An 18,173-nucleotide genomic window follows, 5' to 3' on the forward strand; every position below is an offset into this window, starting at 1 on the left:
GTAGTAGGGTAAAAGGAGGAGAGCGAGTACTACTACCTGAGGGAGCAGTTAGGCAGATTTCAGATCATGTAGGAATTTATAAGTGATAATAAGGAGTTTAAGAAGTTGGGATTTAATTTTAAGTAAAGTGGGAATCACTTGGAAAGTTTTAAAGAGAAATGGCTTGATCTTATTTAAGGAGGCAAGAGAGGACAAAGGGAGGTCAATTAGGAATCTAATATAGTAGAGGCAAGAGATGATAGAACCTTGGAGTAGGGTGTTGGCTATGGAGATGGAAATTAGTGGTCAGATTCAGGATATGTTTTGGGGGTCGAGTTTATGGGACTTGCTGATGAAGTACAAGAAGAAGGGATGAAGAGGGAAAGCGCCAAAGAATTAAAATGTGAATTTTTGGTCTTGAACAACCTGATGGACGTTGGAGCTTTTTGCTGAGATGGAAGACTACGAGAGGGAGAACCTGGAATTTTATTTTTTGGCCACATTATGTTTAAACTGCCTATTTGATATCCAAGAGACGTCCAGCAAAGAGTTGAATATATTACATCTGAAACTTCCCAGAAAGGTCAGAGCAGAAATGACAGGTATACTGATGGCTTTTACAGCCAGATTGAGGTTACCTGGAGGAGTGTGTCGATACAAAGAGAAGGAAGGGCCAGTAAAGCAAACTGGGGCAAGCCGACATCTAGAAATCACATAAAAACCAACCAAGAAGCAGCAGCTAGTGAGGAAGGAGAAAAACAATCGAGTGAGGCCTAACTGAAGGCCAGACAGTAAGGCAGCTTCTAGGAGGGTGTGGTGACTGCAGAATGCTGCAGTCAGTGGAGTAAGATGAATACGGAGAAGAAACAATTGGCTTTGTTAACATGCAGATCACTAGTGTCCTAGAAAGAGCCTTTCAGTGGAGGGGTGAGGAAGTCAGCCAACTGGGGTGAGTTGAGGAGAGATGTGAGGTGAGATGTAAGGACTACAACTACCAACGTTGGACTAATACTTTCTAGAGGCAGTGCACATTTTGATGTGTATTTGCATTTACAACGATTGAGAAAAAAATTTCTAATATTTGTTATAAGCCTATGTGTTTTGTTCCCATTTTGAATTTCAGATCTTGCATCTCTGTCAACTACTACATTTAAAAAGAAATTGAGGGCAGCCCGGGTGGCTCAACGGTTTAGCGCCGCCTTCAGCCCAGGGTGTGATCCTGGGGTCCTGGAATCGAGTCCCACGTCAGGCTCCCTGCATGGAGCCTGCTTCTCCCTCTGCCTGTGTCTCTGCCTCTTTCTCTCTGTATCTCATGAATAAATAAAATCTTAAAAAAAAAAATCTTGAAAAAAAAAAGAAATTGAAGGACAACATACATCCTAAAGTGCATACAGTGCACTAATCTCAACATGTACAGCTTGATGGTTTTTTATATGTGTACGCCCATGTAACCAACTGTTGAGACCAAGATAAGGAATGTAAAACGTATGCCCTAAGGTTCCCTTGTTGCACCTTTCCAGTCTGTATTCCCCGAGTAAACCAATATTCTCATTTACATAAACATTCATTAGCTTTACTACAAAAAAACTTCAAAAGAAGCAAGGGAAACTCTAAAGGGCACTTAATTGGAAACTGCTTTAGAGTAAACTTACCAATTGGCTGGAGGAAGTACGACTACCAATTATTTGGCGCCAAAAAGCTGGAGCGGTATTTATTTTTTTATTTTTTATTTATGATAGTCATACAGAGAGAGAGAGAGAGAGAGAGAGAGAGAGAGGCAGAGACACAGGCAGAGGGAGGAGCAGGCTCCATGCACCGGGAGCCCGACGTGGGATTCGATCCCTAGTCTCCAGGATCGCGCCCTGGGCCAAAGGCAGGCGCCAAACCGCTGCGCCACTCAGGGATCCCTGGAGCGGTATTTAAGTCAGTCATCTCCGAAGCCCCGCCCCACTCTCTAGGCCACGCCCCCTGCCTGTGCTGCTCCTTTCCAAACGTACTGGGGGCTCACCAGAGGGTGGGAAGAAACTGCAACTCTGTCATGCGCACTAGGGATAGGCGTGCTTTACAAACCGACTCAGTCGGACTCGGCCTTGTCATGCGCATTGAGAGTTCCCAGGAGCGCGCGCGCGCGCGCGCTGAGCCGCGCGGTCAGGCGCATGCGCAGATTAGCCCGCGAGGGCGGAAGTGAAGAGCGGCTGCGCAGAGGTGGGGGCCGCCGCGCTTGCTGTGGGGTGGGCAAGCTGCAGGAATGACGCCCTCCGGGAGTCCCGTGGTTCCTGTGGCAGTGTTGCTGCTCTTGGTTTGGGGGGCTCCCTGGACCCACGGGCGGCGGAGCGACGTGCGCATCATCACGGACGAGAACTGGAAAGAGTTGCTGAAAGGAGAGTGGATGATAGAATTGTGAGTGTGGGGCGGTTGTCTCGGGTCCCCTTGGTGGGCCGGAAGGTCCGCGTCCTGGATCCACGTCTGGACACCCGACTTCACCTCCACCCACCACGCCCTGCGGGCCCTGGGCTCCCCAGTACTACGCCTCGGAGCCGTGGAGCCGGCGCCCCTGCCTCTTCGGGATCCCTAAACTCGTATTCGGATGCGCCGCTGGCTTGGTCCCACCCCTTGGTTTCTTACCCGGGAACGTTGAGTTTCCCCCGAAGGGTGTGTCTAGCGCTGTGCTGCGGCTCCGAGACGGCGTCCCGCTGGGAATTCTCGCTCAACTTTTCATGACTGGGCTGGAGGTGGTTGGTCTCACTAGCTCCTATACAGCTGTCTATCTTAGCATGATCCCTCCACAAACTTCTCACTTGACTTTTCACCAGACTTTACAAAAGAGTGAATTGAGCAGAACCTCTCTTCTCCTTCTAATTATCCTTTAAAAGTCCATTTATAGTGTTGGAATTTGAGACTCTTTTTTTTTTGAGACTCTTTTTTTTTAATCTTAAGTTTTAGTTTATGGATTGAGTATATTCTTATTTGAGGTGCTGAGTAAATTCAAGTTGGATTGTTGTTAAATTTTCTTTTGCTTTGGTTTTTTTTGTTGTTGTTTTGTTGTTTGTTTGTTTCACTTTCTCCACATCTCAATTTTCCTTTGGATGTGTGTTTTTGCAAAGAACTGAATACGGTGGACTGTTACTTTTAGGCTCAAGTGTTATTTCATTAAAAAGTAAAATTAATGTATGAGTGTGATTATAAACTCTTAAGACCACAGTAAATGATGATTTACTGTACAGAAGAAATCACTTTTCTGTGGGGACTCTAATAGTGTCCCTTCTGCCTCCCTTTGCTTTAGTTGCTGATTGGTGGTGGTGGTGGTGGTGATGATAATGATAATGGTACTACTATTGATAATAGTGGTGTTAGTGATGTTAGTTAAAAAAACACTAATGAGTGTTAAGTGTACTAGACACTGCTACGCACCTTGCATACATTATCCCGTTTAATGCTCTACAAATTCTGTAAGGTATTATTTCCTGCATTTTACAAGTGAGAAATGCCTAAAGGCTTTAATTAATGTGGTCCAGTGCTGTTATACTGGCTTCCTTTCTGTTTTCAGAGCCTAAGAGTAGGTATGCAATAATTGTTAGAATAGCCCCCTTCTTTAAAACAGTTCAGGTGAGTGATTTCCTGTATCCTTAGGTTGCCAGTTGATGGATGGAGGTAGATGTCCCTAAAGGAGAGCGCAGAAGGCCAAATCAGTAACTCCTGAGTTATAAAATCAAAAAAGGCGTAGAACATTTATATGAAGGAAAACTTAGGGGGAAGTGTTTTTGTAGTATACATATAATCTGTAACTTAGTGAAATGGATTTTCAGGCACCTTTGAAGCTACAGGGCAGAGGAAATATAACCAAGGACAACATTTAGTTTTTATTGACATGAATGACTTATTTTAGATTGTGCCAATAAAATAGTTACAGTTTCATGAATATTAAACAATAGTGATTATGAATTTATGTGCAAAATACAGTCAAGTGGTACTTGAAGTTTTTCTTTTTTTGAAGTTTTTTAACTCATTTGCTTAAACTATAAATATAGTGGTCAAAAGTTTATTAGGGGGTTTGAATTAGAACTCAGTGAAATTAGACTATATTATTGTACTTTTTATTTTTTTCCTTTAGCTTACCGAATTTGGGGTTAAGATTTTAAAAAGCACCTAAGAAACAAGAGGAACTTGAAAAGGGGGATAGATTGTTCTAGTCCTAATGATAGTCAGCTCATATTACAAGTCTGTTATCTGCATTACATCCATCTTGATCGGTTTTGTTACAGAGATATTTTCATTGAAATACAATCTCTTGTTAAGGGCTTTCCCTTTCATGTATGGTGCTAGTCTTGTTCCACAGTGCCAATTACTTTCAGGAATTTTATTTTCATAAAGTAATTTCAGATATAATGAAATGTAGAAACTACTCTTGTGTTCAACAAGTACAGGCTTTATTCTTGGTTACATTAAAAAAACTGATTTTTTATTCTTGGTTACATTTTTTAAAAAACTGATTTTTTTTTTAAACTCAAATTAAAAGATGATAAAATCCTGGGGGAAAATCAGGGCCTTGAAAGATGCTGAATGTCTGAGGAGTAATTAAAAAGCCAATAAACTTACCCATAGATTTGTAAACCCGAGGTCTTAGAAACTGGCTGACCAAGGGCTGGCAAAAGGAATTTTTTTTGGCTTGCCTACTGTTTGTGTCTTAGTTTTGAGGTAACATTTTTGCATAAAAATGCAGATTTTCAGCTAATTTTAAATAAAAGCTAGACCTTGCTACCAAGCTGTAAATTGCTTCCTGGTGGTCTTGCTGGTGATTATTCTCCATTAAGTAGGGGCCTACATTTCCTTGTTCACTTCAGCCCTGGGGAGTTCCTATTTTTCTCATTTGTGACTCCTGTAGTGCAAATTATTAAAACTAGTGAGCTCCAGATTTGGTTTTGAGGTTTCCAATGGCCACGTATTTATAGAGAAATTTACAGGTTTTGGGGTTTTTTTTTTTTTTTTTATGATTTTATTTATTGAGAGAGAGCACGCACACAAGTGGGGGAAGGGGCAGAGGAAGAAGTCGACTTCCTATTGCTGAGCAGGGAGCCTGACTGGAGGCTGGATCCCAGGACTCTGGGATCTTGACCTGAGCTGAAAGCAAAGCAAATGCTTAACCCAAGCACTGAGCCAGCCACCCACGCATCCGAGAAATTCAAAAGTTTTTAAAGAGCTCTTTTGCATGTGAACTTAGAAACTTACTTTTGTGTCTTAAGAACTTATTTTTGTGTCTTAAGAACTTACTCTCACAATTACTTTTCTGTAATTAGTGTAATCAGTTAAGAGTTTTGATTTCCAGAATGTTAGACCCACAATTAAAACTTTTTCATCTTCACAAAATTAATCATTTTGCTGTATTGTTTTTAGTATGAAATATTCTTCACAAATTACACATATAGAATTTTTTATCTCTGTGTGATCATATGGTGCTTAACTTTTTTTTTTAAACTATATTTCTTAGTTATGCTCCATGGTGTCCTGCTTGTCAGAATCTTCAACCAGAATGGGAAAGTTTTGCTGAATGGGGAGAAGATCTTGAGGTTAATGTTGCAAAAGTAGATGTCACAGAGCAGCCAGGTACTGTAAGTCCGTGGTTAGTCTTTGCAGATTGGGTTAATATGTTCATCCTGTTTGCCACATCACTTGGTTTTAACTACTTTTCCTTAGATTTTGAAAACATAACTGTCTATGCTACTTAAGCTCACCTACCTCCCCGATGAGGGATAGGGATCCTTGTGCAGTGGCTGCAGAAAGCAGATTGTGTTGCTCTAAGGGACCTTGGAGACATTGCCTTCTCCCCATTCTTGCCCATATAAGAGCCTCTGATCTGATCTTTTTTTCCCTTCTTATCCCAGGCCCCAGACTAGTGGTAAGATGCCTTTGAGAAATCCTAGAATACTGTGGTTTAGGTGGACATTGGCCAAGCTGTCATTTGCATCCATACCAAGCTTCAGAATAAGGAGCATGTGGTTGAGGTTCTATATAGAGCCAAGGGCACATTTCCTGACAAGTGATCTGAATCTTTTAATTGGGTTTCAAATTTAATACCTTTTAATACAAAGATCTCATGGTTATGGGGTCAAATATACTCCTGACATGGCCCCCTGAACAAGTGGCACGCCCTACTCTTACGGATGCTCCTTTCTTAGACCAGCTTTATCTTACCTGTTCTTGGTCACAATAAACTTGGGTTGTTGAATTTGTTCCCAGCACTTACCTGGTATAGATATTGTTCCAAGTGTTTTGCGTTTATCCTATACATATAGTTCTGTACAACCTTGTGAGATAGGTAATATCCCCATTTTACAGATAAGAAAACTGAGGCATAGATTAAACTCTAGTTATATTACTGCCTAACATGGTTAGTAATGTTAGCTGTTATTGCTCACCTTATGAAAGATTCAAAATATTTTCCATTTTTTTATATTTTCCATTTTTAATAACACATTAGACTCTGCCTTTGTTTTTTGAATGTCAAATGCAATTTTATTTTATTTTACTTTATTATTTTTTTAAGATTTTATTTATTTATTCATGAGAGACAGAGAGAGAGAGAGAGAGAGAGGCAGAGACACAGGCAGAGGGAGAAGAAGCAGGCTCCATGCAGGGAGCCTGATATGGGACTCAATCCCGGAACTCCAGGATCACACCCTGGGCCGAAGGCAGGCACTAAATCACTGAGCCACCCAGGGATTCCTCATTTGATTTAGACCTAAGATTACTGTTATATTGTGCTCTCCCATTACTCATTGCTAGTAGTCTTATCACACAGTGGTATAATTGATCAAATGTTAATATATATATTCACAGATACCTTCGATATTTAAGCATTACGTACTTGTAATTGAGATACTGTGCAATAGTATTGATTTTTAAAGTTGCTTTAAGTACATAATTAGGATTTTTTATTGTTACAAAGCTCAACTACTTTTAGGTATGATTTCATATGCTTTCCCCATTAATATTGAAATAATTGAGAATCAACTTTTAGTAGCAAGTGATTGTTGGCTCATATAAAACCTGCTGTGTGTTCTTTCTTGTATTTATTTCTAATCTTTATAATTTTTAGGGCTGAGTGGACGATTTATCATAACTGCTCTTCCTACTATTTATCAGTAAGTATTTGAAGAATCTGTAGTTACAGAGAAGGATTCGACATAGCATAATCAGAATAGTAGGCCTCTGGCCTGGATTAAACAGCATTATATTCAGTAAGGCTTATTTTGCCCTTAGTGCTGTCCAAGGTGTCTCTAGATAGATGGATGATGTATGAGACAGTCCCTGGTCTCAGAGCTTTGTAATTATTTTGGAGGATGATGTTCATATGATACCAAATAGTATAGTAAATGATGATGAGCCCAGAGTTGTGTTTAAGTCCTGTAGAAAGTCTGGTAACAGAAAAATCACTGGGCTAGGGTGGTTCCTGGTTCATCACAGGGATGTAGATGCAAACCTGAATTTTCCAAAGAGTGCAGAAATAAGCATTCTACCCTTTGGATAATCTCATGAACAGTCATAAATAGTCTCATGAATCTGATATGTTCAAAAATTAGCTTTGAAAGGGCTATAGCTCAATCTTCAGACAGTAGTAAGTGAAATGGTTGAGTGCTAAGTAAGAATGAACAAGATTATGTAGTCTTCAGTATCATGTCTTTTAGTTTGAATTTCTCTTTTAAACTGGGGATCAGAAATCTCAAGTCTATACAGGCACACCTCATTTTATTGTGCTTCACAGATCCTGTGATTTTTACAGATTGAAGGTTTGTGGCAGCCTTGTGTCAAGCTAATCTGTACCATTTTTCCAATAGCATTTGCTCACTTTGGGTCTCTGTCACATTTTGGTAATTCTTGCAATATTTCAGACTTTTTCATTACTGTATTTCTTATGGATGGTCTGTAATAAGTGATTACAACTTACTGAAAGCTCAGTTAATGGGTTACATTTTTTAGCAATAAAGTATTTTTTAAGGAAGGTATGTACATTTTTTTAGACATGCTATCACATACTTAGTAGACCACAGTACAGTAAATATTTATATGTGTTTGGAAAGCACAAAGTTTTGTGACTTGCTTTGTTGTGATTTACCGGGGTGGTACTGTGATATCTCTGAGGTATGCCTGACCTGCCCTATAAGGTAAATAAAGTTCATCTAGCTGGTGAGTTGAATGCCAGGAGGTACTTCTCTTCTCATATAAAATCATGAAAGCAAGTTGACAGTTTTTTGTGTGTCTGTATCTCGCTTTTCTTTGTCAACTTTTTTTTTTCATGTTTATGTCTGTTTCCCTATACCTTTGTATTCATCCCTACTCCCTTTGTGCCTGTTCATACACGTGTTCTATGTCTCCGTAAGTACTACTGTCCATTTTCACTCAGTTCTTTTCTCCACATGCCCCTTAACTGGTTCTAATCACTGTCTTTGATTTTCCTTCTCACTTATTAACATCCCCTGAACTTATCTGGAATTTCCTGTCTTTTTTTTTAAGTCACATTGTTTGTCATGCCCATTCTTTCACCTGTTGAACTTCTCCCTATTCCTCAAAAACAGCTCAAATGCCATTGACGTTACAAAACTTTGTGTTTTTTGAGAGGGGGCCTCCTTGTGGTCTTTGGCTCTGGATGGCTAAAGGATCCTCTAACCCTACTATAGGTAGGGAATTTTTGAAGGTTTTTGCACTTAAGCCATAAAAATAAAAGTATTATATAGGGTTGGACTGGCAGTATTATTTAGGGTAGCTTGAAAATAGTGAAGATGTGGGACCAGGGAGAACATTTTTGAACCTATGAGAACTTCATACATTGGGAATGGGAAGGGGGAGGTGGCTGTCAGGAAGAATGCAAAGCAGACAGTAAAATAAGAGGAAAGGAAACACGAACAGATCCCTCCAGGACTTCACAGTAGCACAGCTAAAATGATGTGATTAGGGCTGAAAATACCAGAAAAATGCCTTAAATTTTTAACCTATATAGTTTAAAAGTGGCTAATAATTAATAAGTGCCAGACACTATTCTCACACTATTCTCACAACTTTTCATGCAGTCATCCTTTTAATATGTGCGTTACACATTTATTGAGCTATAATTGACATATAACTACTGTGTTTCATAGTTTTATTATTTGGAAAGGTAATAATAGTCTTAAGGCTTATGATTGTTTATAACCCCATTGTTTAAATTTGGAGCTAAGATGTTATGAGTAGGCAGTTAGTATGATTTGTTACTTATGCATTACTAATGATTCTGAATATAAGGATTGATTGTAAAATGATGTTAAAGAAATAGTAAAACAAACACAAAATTTACCTACTTGGTTCTGTTTAATATGTAATTCTGATCCTCTTTAGTTGTAAAGATGGTGAATTTAGGCGCTATCAAGGCCCAAGGACTAAGAAGGACTTCATAAATTTCATAAGTGAGAAAGAGTGGAAAAGTATTGAACCAGTTTCATCATGGTTTGGTCCAGGTTCTGTTCTGTAAGTATGAAGGATTTTTCTATTATTTATTTCAGAATCAGTTGGACCAGATAATTACATTTTGTGGGAATAAAGCATTCATACTGAGTTTTAATTCTTGGACCCTTAACGGTACATTTATATTTACTGTGATATTTTTAGTTTGGCTTTTTCTTTTAAGTCCGATACTTTGATCCTTGTTAAGCTAGAAGGAGGCATTCACTAGAATTGAAAGCCTTTTCAGGAATATTTTAGCTTTGTAGATCATGATTATTTGTATCATCAAAAACTAAAGAGTCTTCCTGAACAGTATAATGGGTAAAGTTATCATTTGAACTTATTCTTTGAATGAGAAGCCTCAAACATGTATCTCCTTTTGCTGTCTTTAGATTTCAGTTCTTCATGTGATTGAATTATTCTACTCATCTGATAATTTTTTGGTTGAATAGTATAGATGAACAATGATCTTAATGGCATGAATAACCACTGGGCTTTATGTATAGCTAGGCAAATGGAGTAGTAATGCCTGGAGATAGCCAGCATATTTCCTCTTAGCTGTTGGCATATAAGGCCTCACACATCATTTGAGAGACATCCAGAAATACTGAGTTTTGCTGAGGTCCCCATGGAGTCATCCTGGTGTGGCCAATCTGTTTCTTCCTGTCCTCTTACCACACTTGCTCTTGAAGGATGGGGGGTGTTGTTACACCAATGGTATAAGAGATAAAAATGCTCTGGATTCTGGGAGTGGACGAAAGATCAACCCTAGGCAGTATTTTGAAGTAGAATTTTTTCTTTACCACCTTTTCCTGACACCTTTCCTGTGATAATCTCTGAATTCAATTGTCCTATAGCTCTCAGAATTCCCCCTACTGAACCATCATGCCAGCCCAATTAAGGCACCTGATATTCCTGATAGAGCCTAATTAGTGCTGACTACAGTGAGGCTACAACAGTGCTTTATGTTTCAGTTCCTTGTTCCTGTTCCCATTTTGCAGTTTAAACAGGAGAAGCAATGTGGTTGAATCACCTTTTTGTGTTGAACTGAAAATGCAACTGATTTTTGTTAATTTGAAATCTTGTAAATGACTCTTCCCCTCTCCAGTAGCTTGTAAGTCTCTGTTGAATTCAGCAGTTCATGCCTTTTTTACTGGTGGACTGAAAGAGGCACTTTCTGTGTCATTAGGTTCACCCACCCAATGATTGGCAGTGGGTAAGACCATCCTGCATCCAGGAACTTTGGCTTAGGTGTGAATTAGTTCATGTGTTAGTGGTAACACTTTTCCTCTGGGGGAAAACAGGGTTTGTGGGTACAAACCCTTCTTAGTTTTGGAGCATGCCTTTTTCTAAATTCCCATCTAAGCTACTTGGGTTTATGTGAAAATAATTATTATTTTTATTTATATTATTACTTAGCATTTATTTCCTATGTAGTTTCTTGTATATCATTAAATGATATCAAACTAATGCTATTGTAAGATTTATTTTTAATACAAAAGGGGGATAATTCTTAGGTGGGCAGGATCAGTTCAACAAGTGCTCCCAGTTCTCCCTTCAGGCTCCCTTCTCTGCTCATGCTTTGGAGGATTAACACCAGCAATAAAATCTGTCATGATGGGGAAATTTTGACTGAAAGGTAGAAGGTATAGATATGCACATATTGTACTTTTAAGCTGTGTGTCTTACTCAGTTTCTGATTCCCCTCTCTTTCAGGATGAGTAGTATGTCTGCACTCTTTCAGCTGTCTATGTGGATCCGGGTATGGGCTAAAGTTTTATTTCTATTTTAAACATTTTTGACACTTTTATTCTAAACAACTAGGTTTTTAGTTTATTTTTTTCTTTTGGTTTTAGACTTGCCATAACTATTTTATTGAAGACCTGGGATTACCAGTTTGGGGATCATATACAGTTTTTGCTTTAGCCACTCTGCTTTCAGGACTATTACTAGGACTTGTAAGTATTTCATTTTCAGAGTACTAGGGAAAAAAAAATAAATCTGATAATTTAATGTAGTTACACTAGCTCTGTTATATACATTTGAATTTCTTGTATTTATTTTTGCAGTGTATGATATTTGTGGCAGATTGCCTTTTTCCTTCAAAAAGGCGCAGACCACAGCCATACCCTTCCAGTAAGTATATTTTTAAATGTTTATTTGCTATAATTCTGTTCATTTCTGTGAACATAATCACACACATAACAGATTGCCCTTCCAGCTTAGCTTTCTAAATATGAATGGTAGATTATGTTGGAAGGAACTGGGAGACACTTATTCTGTGTAAGAATGACAGCCTGGTGGATTTTGGAACATAGTTATTTTCTTGGCTTTTATAATGTGGATAAGGGATCCCTGGGTGGCGCAGCAGTTTAGCGCCTGCCTTTGGCCCAGGGCGCGATCCTGGAGACCCGGGATCGAATCCCACGTCGGGCTCCCGGTGCATGGAGCCTGCTTCTCCCTCTGCCTGTGTCTCTGCCTCTCTCTCTCTGTGACTATAATACATAAATTTAAAAAAAAAAAAAATTATAATGTGGATAATTTTAACAGTGCATATAACTTGTAGATATTTAATGACATTGGTCTGTTGTCATTTTATTTGAAAATTCCATGATATTCATGGATCCATTTGAGTATACTTGAATGAGAAAAGGTTGAATATATTCTACTCTTGAAGTCATTCATTATTATAGTGACCACATTTGAAAATTTTTCTTTATATGCTAGCCAAGTTAAGTTTTTATGGTAGGCTTTTGGAAAAATAGCTGATTTAGGATTAGCATTGACACTGTACTCCAAGATGAGTTTATATAATTAGAAGTATTCACTGATGTCTGTCTTAATATAATTGCTTCTCAAACATGCATTTTAATCTTGAGAATTATACTGATTTGGAAGCACTCCTGTTTGCTGTTTATAAAGAACTTTCATTTTGTGCCATCCCATTCAATTTTCAGCAACTCTCTAGATTTCATAAGTGATACCCTCTCCATTTGTGGTTGAGGAACGTAAGGCTCAGAGAAGTGAACTATTTTCCCAGCGTCACACAGAAGTGACAGAGTAGAGTAGAGCCTAAATTAGACTGTTGGCATGACATTTTCATCGTGCTGCCTTTCATGACTTAGGATATTTTGAGATCAGAACTCTTTAGTTGAGATCAGTGGAGATTGCTGATAATTGGCAGATTATCTTTTCATTTCTTAGATCATTACATCAGTAATGAAAAGGACATATACAGGGAAAGGAATCATTATAAACAAGAGCCACTGACCTGTAAGAAAGAAATGCAAGCACAGATTACTTAAAAGACCATTTAAAAGTTGTTGAATAAAAAAAATAATAAAAGTTGGTGAATGTACATGTAATGTTTATACCACTTAAAAACCCTTAAAGCTAACAACAAATTTGTCTCTTAAGTAATCTGTGGCACAACTGATAGATATTAACCCATACTTTAATGTGATACAGCCGGCCACATGATTTGAGTTGTTTTCCAGTATGTGTGTTTAACTTAGATTTTGAGTTGCTAGGTAAGACCTACCTCAGTCCAACTTTAAGCTAAATGGAAGTTTATTGCTTCAGATAGCAAGGAAGTCTTGAGGGCAGAGATGGTTGGATTCTAGGGCTCAAATGTTAAGATGTGTTTCTGAATTGCTTAGTTTTCTATGCCTTAGTTTGCTTCATTTTTGGCTCTTTCCAGTCCTTAGCATAAAATGATTAAGAGAGCCATAGTTCACAATCCAGAGTAAGAAGGAGATAAATTTTTTTCCCTACACCCACCTATCTTTTAGAAAAACTCCCATGTACTCCACTAGTATAGAGGGTTCACTTGTTTGGAACAGTCACTCTGAACCAGGGTTTCCCAGCCTGAACACTTCTCACCTTTTGGACTGGATAATTTTTAATTGTGACGGACTGTCTTTTGTATGTTGTTGAATGTTTGGTAGCATCCCACTTGTTGGCAGTAGCACTGCTCCTTAGTTGTGACAACCAAAGATATCTCCAGACATTGCTAAGTGTTCTTTTGGCCAGGAGGTGGGGAATAGGGGATGGGGGCAGGGTGCAGCAAAATCACCCCTGGTGGAGAACTGCTGTTGCATACTGTAGTGCTCACCACTGCTACATGAGATGTGGTACAGAAAAGGGGCTCTTAATCCAACAGAAGGAGGGATGCCAGACCAAATAACACTGTCCACCATGTGGTAATTTCTTCCAGTGTTTTCTTGTGCCTTAACACCCTTGCATCTCCCTACTCTCTTCTGGATCACCTAAGATTAGGGGCAGGCTAGGATCACTGAACAGACTGAAGCTCATTGACCCAATTCTGTGTTCTGTATCTCAGTAACATGGTGTGTTCTAAGTTGAAGTTAATTATCAATGGGTCTTTTTAAAAGAATGGAAAGGGTATATATGTTATATGTGTGAACATAGAAAATTCATTGAGCTGGGCAGCCTGGGTGGCCCAGCGGTTGAGTGCTATCTTCAGCCCAGGGCATGATCCTGGAGACCTGGGATCGAGTACCATGTCGGGCTCCCTGCATGGAGCCTGCTTCTCCCTCTGCCTGTGTCTCTGCCTCTCTTTCTCTCTGTGTCTCTCACGAATAAATAAATAAAATCTTTAAAAAAAATTCATTGAGCTGAATACTTAGGATTTGTACATTATATTATTTGTAATTTTTATATATGTAAGGAAGAACATTTGTGAAACTCCTTGAAAAAACCTGGGTAGGAATATAACCTTTAATTGTAAATGTCTGATTCCTGTTCATCTGGGAACCGAAATGAAGGTAGTGGTGATTTGTTTCAGTGTACTTGTTAACTGGAAGAGTGATTGATTGATTGATTGATTTAAAAATTTTATTTATTCATGCGTGAGAGACAGAGAGAGGGAGGGGAGTAGAGGCAAAGGGAGAAGCAGGTTCCCTGCGGAGCAAGGAGTCTCATATGGGACTCAATCCCAGGACCCTGGGATCATGACCGGAGCCAAAGGCAGACACTTAGCCACTTAGCCACCCAGGCACCCAGCTAGAAGATGTAATAGCAAATTAAGATAGCTCTGTTTAAAGCAGTGTATTTTCTTACAGCATCCACAATCACAGCATTAATTTTAGCTTATTAATGTCAGTTCAGTTTATAAACAAGCAGGTAATTATAATGAATTTGGTAAGTCAGGTGGATCTTGCAAACCAATTTTTATTTTTATGGTGTCGTTTATTCCTAAAGATATTCCTTTTGGAAATCTAAATTTAGGATTGATAAATAAAGTGGCAAAGCAATTTATGGGCATATGAATTGTCTCTTGATTTTACTCTAGTGCAAGTCTAGTACATCAACAAGGAAAACCTATTTCTGGTCTTGATTTTTATTATTATTATTTTTTAATGCCCGCTGTGGATGTTATTTTCTGTTGTCATATAATGCTATTACATATTCCTTATGCTGTACTTTTCATGTCAGTGACTTATTTATTTTATAACTGGAAGTTTATACTTCCTAATTCCATCTGGTCTTTATCTTTAAGAAAAATTATTACCAGAGTCTTCTCAATCTTTGCAAAAAGTGGAGGAGGAACAAGAGGCTGATGAAGAAGATGTTTCAGAAGAGGAAGCTGGAAGTAAAGAAGGAACAAACAAAGACTTTCCACAGAATGCCATAAGACAACGTTCTGTGGGTCCTTCATTGGCCACAGATAAATCCTAGTTAATTTCTCTAAATGTTGTAATATTATTTTGGCAAAAACAGAAGATCGATCATTTCTTTTTGGTTTGAAGTGAACTGTGACATGCTTGTACATTGCAAGGTTCAGTCTAGATTGTCATTAGATTGAACAGACTACCTTCAGAAAATAAAAGTAGCACTTGAACAGACTACCTTCAGAAAATAAAAGTAATACTACGTAAAAAAATTTGAAATAGGATTTAAGAACAGCAGTATGGTGGTTTAAACAATTCTTTAATTTTTGAAAAATCTGGTGCCAAGCAATAAGATTTGAGTATGTTAATAATGTTTCAAGTTTTCTGAGTTGAACAATTACATTTCCCAAATATTGCATTATTGAGATACTTAAGAGGATTACTTTGGAGAAGAAGATTTCTCATTTGATATGATTTTTCTCAGTTTCACTGTGTGAAAAAAGAACATTTTCCCATAAATGGGAACTTTGCCCATTGTCTGAAGAAATGTGTATTTCAGTGACAACTCTGGTCATTTTAGAGATATAGTCCAAAATTCCTTCCTATTTTTAGATTATGCAACTAATAAAAACTACTTTGCTTTAGTTTTCTACATGTGATAATACAGGATATGCTACTGATTTAGGAAGTTTTTATATAAGTCCATGGTGTTGTCTTGATTCCTATAAAGGTCGGTTGCTTTTATTGTCCCCTTCTGTTCAGTGTATGATTTGTACTTTTTTTTTACCATGGGTTACATTTTTCATTTTCCAAATTGGATAATTTTCTGGAAATGTTTTTCATTCTTTAATAAATGGTTCTTTTTTGTTGTTTCAAACTGAAGTTTACTGCAGGATTCTTAAAATTGAAGAGCTATCTAATAATAATTTAAAATTTTGGCCATTCATTTCAGGTTTTATAACATTCTACTGAACCTCTACTTGAATTTTTTTTTTTTAATATGAAAGTGAACATTCCTGATTTTTATTTGGTGTTGAGGAAAAGCTTTGATATTTTACATTTTGAAAATTCATAGAAACTTAATTTGATATAAAATAAAGTTAACATTCTACTCAGGAAAAAGTATCTCAGTGTATATTTTCAATGTACGTTTGTCCTCACACAGAAAGTTCTTAATTGATTTTACAAAGGCTGTACATGTTTGATGTTTAAAAATCATAGCATTCTTAAGTTTATGAACACACAAAATCCATATTCTGCTGTACTTTTTATTGTGTAGTATTTCACAGGTAAGCATCAGCAGTATGGGACATTTAATATGTTTTTACTCCTCAGACAGCTACAGCACAGAGTTTTCACCTTTCAGCAAAAGCAGTGAGGTGTGATGAGTGGAAATAAGAACTGTATTACCTACAAAACGGGGAAAAACCATAACTCAGAATGAGTCATTTGTCCATTATGTAATAGAAAATTTCTGTGATGGTCCCTTTTGTCTAGATTCTGCTGCTATGTGACTCCATTAGACTTACACAGTATCATAATGTACAACAGTTTTTCTGAAAGATCTTGCCTTTAGAATATTAAACATTCTATCATTGATGAGTTTTGGATGTATAATAATTTTGTGATGCTTTAGAAAAATAGTCTAAGCACAAAATAAACTTTTCTAAGCACTTCACTAAAGCTGGAGACAAGTGTGATTTCTGGTTGCATATTTAGAAAAGCCTAATTATTTTGTATTTAACAATGTTCAGATGAATAGTTGTGTCACTGTGTGTTCTTGATCTGTACAGTCAAAAAGCTAGAGTCATACACCTCTTTTTCTGTTACTTGAGATGATAGAGGAAAATCGTGCTCCTTAATCAGGCATTCTGTTTTCTAGTGTTCTCATATACACAGCATAGATTTTAAGTTTTTAAATGATTATAAAATACTATGTATGTAGAATATTTAAAAGTAAACAATGTGAAAATTTTAAAAAGTAAAGTAAAATTTTAAAGTAGCCTAAGTAGAGCCATGATATTTTAGAAAACATCTTGCATTTCATCACGACTCTTGCATCTCTCCAGTGACTCTTCAGTCATCACTCTAGACATCTGAATAATCAATTTTCTGTCACACTAGCGGTGTACAGAAGCTATGCAGTATCATTTTACCTTTAACAGAACCCTTTTGTTTCCATTATAGGAAAGATTAAGGTGCAGTATCAGCATCCTGGAGAACTCTGCTCCCTCCTGGAGAACTCTGCTCCCCCCCCCCCCCCCCCCCCCCCCCAGTAATTATTCAGTGATACCCTGGAAGTGTAAAATCTTTCCACTCCAATGGAAAATGCAGTTCTACTACATATTATCTAGATACTTAGCAAGAATGACAAAAGTTTTAATGAAGAGTCCTGTATGTATAATCGTAGCTTCCATTCACAAGGGTTCTTTTTTCTCCACATTCTCACCAACATTTGTTATCTCTTTTCTCATTAAGTATAGCCATTCTGATGGGTAAAGTGATACCTCATGGTTTTGATTTGCATTTCCCTGAGGATAAGTGATGTTGAGTATTTCATGTCTGTTGGCCATCTGGATGCTATATTTGGAAAATTGTTTTGTTAGGTCCTCGGCCCATTTTAATCAGATTATTTGGGTGTTTGTGGTGTCTACTTGTATAAATTCTTTATATATTTTGGATATTAGCCTATTACTGGATAAATCATTTGCAGATAAATTCTCCCATTCAGTAGGTCGCCTTTTGATTTTGTCAGTCGTTTCCTTTGCTGTGCAAAAGCTTTTTATTTTGATGGAGTCCCTATAGTTTATTTTTGCTTTTGTTTTTCCCTTCTCTGAGGAAACATACCTAAAAAATACTGCTAAGGCTGGTGTCAGAGAAATTACTGCCTGAGTTTTCTTCTAGAAGTTTTATGTTTTCAGGTCTCACATTTAGGTCTTTAATCCATTTTGAATTTATTCTTCTGTATGGTGTGAGAAAGTGGTCCAGCTTCATTTTTGAATGGTGCTTTTGAAAACAAGTTTCTGTCAAGTCACTTGTGTTCTTATTCAGCCCAGTGCATCAAAGGCATAACTCTGGATGTAATTACAT

At 37.8% G+C, this 18,173-nt stretch overlaps 1 protein-coding gene across 1 annotated transcript; it reads left to right on the forward strand.

The window, feature by feature from the left end:
* The first annotated feature begins 2,071 nt into the window (after window positions 1-2,071).
* On the forward strand, window positions 2,072-16,766 carry TMX1 (thioredoxin related transmembrane protein 1). The gene is made up of 8 exons (XM_026000702.2): window positions 2,072-2,379; window positions 5,465-5,580; window positions 7,073-7,118; window positions 9,346-9,474; window positions 11,167-11,212; window positions 11,307-11,408; window positions 11,520-11,586; window positions 14,972-16,766. The coding sequence occupies exons 1-8, from the start codon at window positions 2,228-2,230 to the stop codon at window positions 15,148-15,150; spliced, it is 837 nt and encodes a 278-aa protein (XP_025856487.1). The 5' UTR covers window positions 2,072-2,227; the 3' UTR covers window positions 15,151-16,766.
* Window positions 16,767-18,173: the final 1,407 nt, after the last annotated feature.

Source organism: Vulpes vulpes, chromosome 6 (assembly GCF_048418805.1).
Source record: "Vulpes vulpes isolate BD-2025 chromosome 6, VulVul3, whole genome shotgun sequence".
Taxonomy (NCBI): domain Eukaryota; kingdom Metazoa; phylum Chordata; class Mammalia; order Carnivora; family Canidae; genus Vulpes; species Vulpes vulpes.